The following is a 3,309-nucleotide window of genomic DNA, read 5'->3' on the forward strand; positions in this document are numbered from 1 at the left end:
TGCATTTTTACACATTTATATGCATAAGAGAAAAGACTCTTTTGTTTTGTTTCAGGGTTTCACCAGAAGGCATGAGATCCCCCATAATGAGAAAAGTTTCTGCAGAGTGAGTGTCATGTATTAGACCGCTGAAATACATGAAATATTTCACTAATGTGGCATTTAAACAGCTAATATCCCACTTAATATTGTTAAAGGGGACCTATTATGCTCATTGACAAAGTCTTGATTTTGTTTTTTGATATAATACAAGAATGCAATTATAACAATCAATTGTATTTTTTTTTTATGTATTCATGTTCCTGTGTCACTCTGTGGACTTTCTGAACTTGTTGTTTTCGCCAGGGAGGAAGAATTGATGTACCTGGAGTTCATTACAGACGTGACGAATGACATCCTAGCTCAGGGCCTTTACTCTGACAGGTGTGTGAGATCTTTTTAATGTATGGAGGCAAATTGCACGGCATTTTTTGTGTCACTTTTTGTTTCTTATCAGTCTAACGTTCCTTACAGGGTACTGAAGAGACTGTTTGAACGGCACATTGATATGAACAGGCATCGATTAGATGAGGTGAGTGATATAGATAAAGTTATAGTTATAGATAAAGTGATTTGAATAAGCACAAACAATTTCCTCATTATTGCTTTTAATAATATTTTAAATATATTTATAGTATGTAATGTATTAAATTGATCAAAAGTGACAGTAAAGACCTTTATAATGTTACAAAAGATTAGTCACAGTTACAAAAAAAAAGCAGCACAACTATTTTCAACATTGATAATAATGATAAATGTTTCTTGAGCAGCAAATCATCATATTAGAGTGATTTCTGAAGGATCATGTGACACTGAAGACTGGAGTAATGATGCTGGAAATTCAGCTTTGATCACAGGAATAAATTACATTTGAACATATATTCACATAAAAACAGCTATTTTAAAGTGTAATAATATTTCACAATATTACTGTTTTTTTATTGTGTTTCTGATCAAAGAAATGCAGCCATGGTGAGCAGAAGAAAACTGAACAGCAGTGTGTATATTTATTTCTTTATATATATATATTTTTTGGAAGCAACATACAAATCATATAAAATTTCATTATATGACACCCAATACCAAGCAGTTTTTTTAACCAATCACCCAAGTTGTACGTGTCACATGCCCATCCACTGAATTGTGTGACAGTCAATCACTGTTTGCGGATATCAAAGAAATGCCTTAAACTGAATCATACCTCTGTGACTTCTCTTATAAAACTATATATTTTTTCAGTGTAAACTCAAAATAGATCAAACCAAAAGGCATGTTTAGGAGGGTTATCCAATAGGCTGCCGATTCATTAAATGATAAGCAACAAAAGCAGTTTATTCAGCCTCTCCTCCATTGACATGCATTAAAAAAACGGGATCTGGTCGCCTTGTCTGTGTGTCACAGCATTGCGCTTTTTTTATTCTAACTTTAAAGCGGCTTTGATTATATGATTGAACTCCTTGGCGTTCCTTCCTTCCTCACACTCACAGCCGTCCATCTCTCTAATATTCCCAACAGAACAAAATGCGGCACCTTCTAGACAATCTGCAGATGGACCTGCAAAGTCCTCCTGCTGCCTCCATCCCGATGTCTCTGGGCGCAGAAGAAAAGCGTCTGCCTTCAGATGATGTTGATTATCTTCTTCATGACGTGTTTAACGAGGACCGAGGACAGATCGAGGACATCAGCTCTGCTGTAGCGTCCACACCTGTAGACCACAGCCTGGACGAGGAGTTCCTGAGTGATAATGTACATCTCCCCTGTGCTGGGGAAAATCCCAGGAACGAAGTGTTAGAACAGGTCGATGAACTTGGGAAAATCATGGCGGAGTCGTTAAGTGTGTCAGAGACTCAACGGGAAGTGTTCGAACCGGAGCAAACGAGAGGCGACGTCAGTGATGATGAGTTCTAATTCAGTGTAAACATCTGCAAAAGCTTTGAGACACCGTAACTCTTTCTGTAGAATATCAGGTTTAACTTTTTTAATGTTATGAAAGGAAAAGGCAGTGTGTTTTCCAGGAATCGATTGTTATTCTAAGCCATTACAGTATTTTCAGCATGTTATGTGCGGCATTCAGTACTTTCCTGAATTTTTCTGCTCATAATGTGGTTTATTGTTTATGTAGTCATTCAAAACTCATGCTGTGACTTTTACTTGAGTGTTTTAGTTTGTGAAGCTGCAGTGTTCATATTCAGTGATATACTTGATACAGCAGATTTTTATTTAAACTTTTATTTAAACTTTGAAAGATGTCCATCTTTATAGCTTTTGTATTTGTTACACACACACACACACTCACTCACTCACTCACTCACTCACACACACACACACACACACACACACACACACACACACACACACACACACACACACACACACACACACAAACACACACACACACCCACCATCAATAACTAGAGGTCAGTCTACATTTGTTTGAGTTTACAATGCACATACATTTTTTTTGCAGTATTCATATAGAATGCTTTATTAAACATAATAAAGCTAAAGCTGTCTTTAAAGTGACAAGTGGGTTAAACAGTTGTGTGTACTTTAAATACTTGTTACACTGAAATACACAATATAATTTACATTGTTAGCTTTCTTTTAGCACCTGTTGATTTAATTGTCTCCTGAGTGTTTTGCCTTTTTTTAACTACTGAGAATGAGAAATGAAAAACTGTTACCATATGTATTTTTATATTTCAGATGACTTTTACAGACTACTGTATTTTTGTTGCATGGAATAGCCTACAGATAATTAAATGCTTTTGCAATCACATTTGGTTCATGTTTATTATTGTCCATGACCATGACATGAGAATGAAATCACATTCAACGTGTTCTCTAACTTCCGTTAAATGCTCTCTAGAATGTTTAACAGATAACACTGTTTTATCGCAAATCCGCAAAAGATGATAAAGTCTTGTTGTTTATTACTGCGAAACCTCCTTTCAGAAAGCACACATTGCAATTATTCACATGGCTGTACAGCAGCTGCTCTCATTCCACGCATTCCACGCACCTGACGTAACGCGCGCCCTGTATCGAGGCGCAGCACTATTGTTCAATTTATTAATCTTATCTAAATTTTCAATCTAATCTGACCGTATCTTGCTTCTCCCCAAAAATTCAAAAATTAAATTAAGCCTGTTCCCCATCCAAAACAGTCCTCATGGATGTGTTGAAATTGGAAAAAAAGCGTCCAGACTTTAATGGGTGTGAGAGAAAATAGAGCCGCGGATGATTATGATCCCGGTCCCCTTTCCTCTG

At 36.5% G+C, this 3,309-nt stretch overlaps 1 protein-coding gene across 1 annotated transcript in view; it reads left to right on the top strand.

Moving 5' to 3' along the window:
* spata7 (spermatogenesis associated 7) overlaps nt 1–1,963 on the top strand; it is a 7,747-nt gene extending 5,784 nt beyond the window's left edge. The window contains 4 exon segments of the mRNA XM_056240568.1: nt 56–106; nt 346–423; nt 514–571; nt 1,555–1,963. Coding sequence (XP_056096543.1) covers nt 56–106; nt 346–423; nt 514–571; nt 1,555–1,947 — 580 coding nt within the window. The 3' untranslated portion in view covers nt 1,948–1,963.
* The last annotated feature ends 1,346 nt before the right edge of the window (nt 1,964–3,309 follow it).

Source organism: Rhinichthys klamathensis, unplaced genomic scaffold (genome assembly GCF_029890125.1).
Source record: "Rhinichthys klamathensis goyatoka isolate OS25496 unplaced genomic scaffold, OSU_Roscu_1.1 h1tg000603l_1, whole genome shotgun sequence".
NCBI classification, from domain to species: domain Eukaryota; kingdom Metazoa; phylum Chordata; class Actinopteri; order Cypriniformes; family Leuciscidae; genus Rhinichthys; species Rhinichthys klamathensis.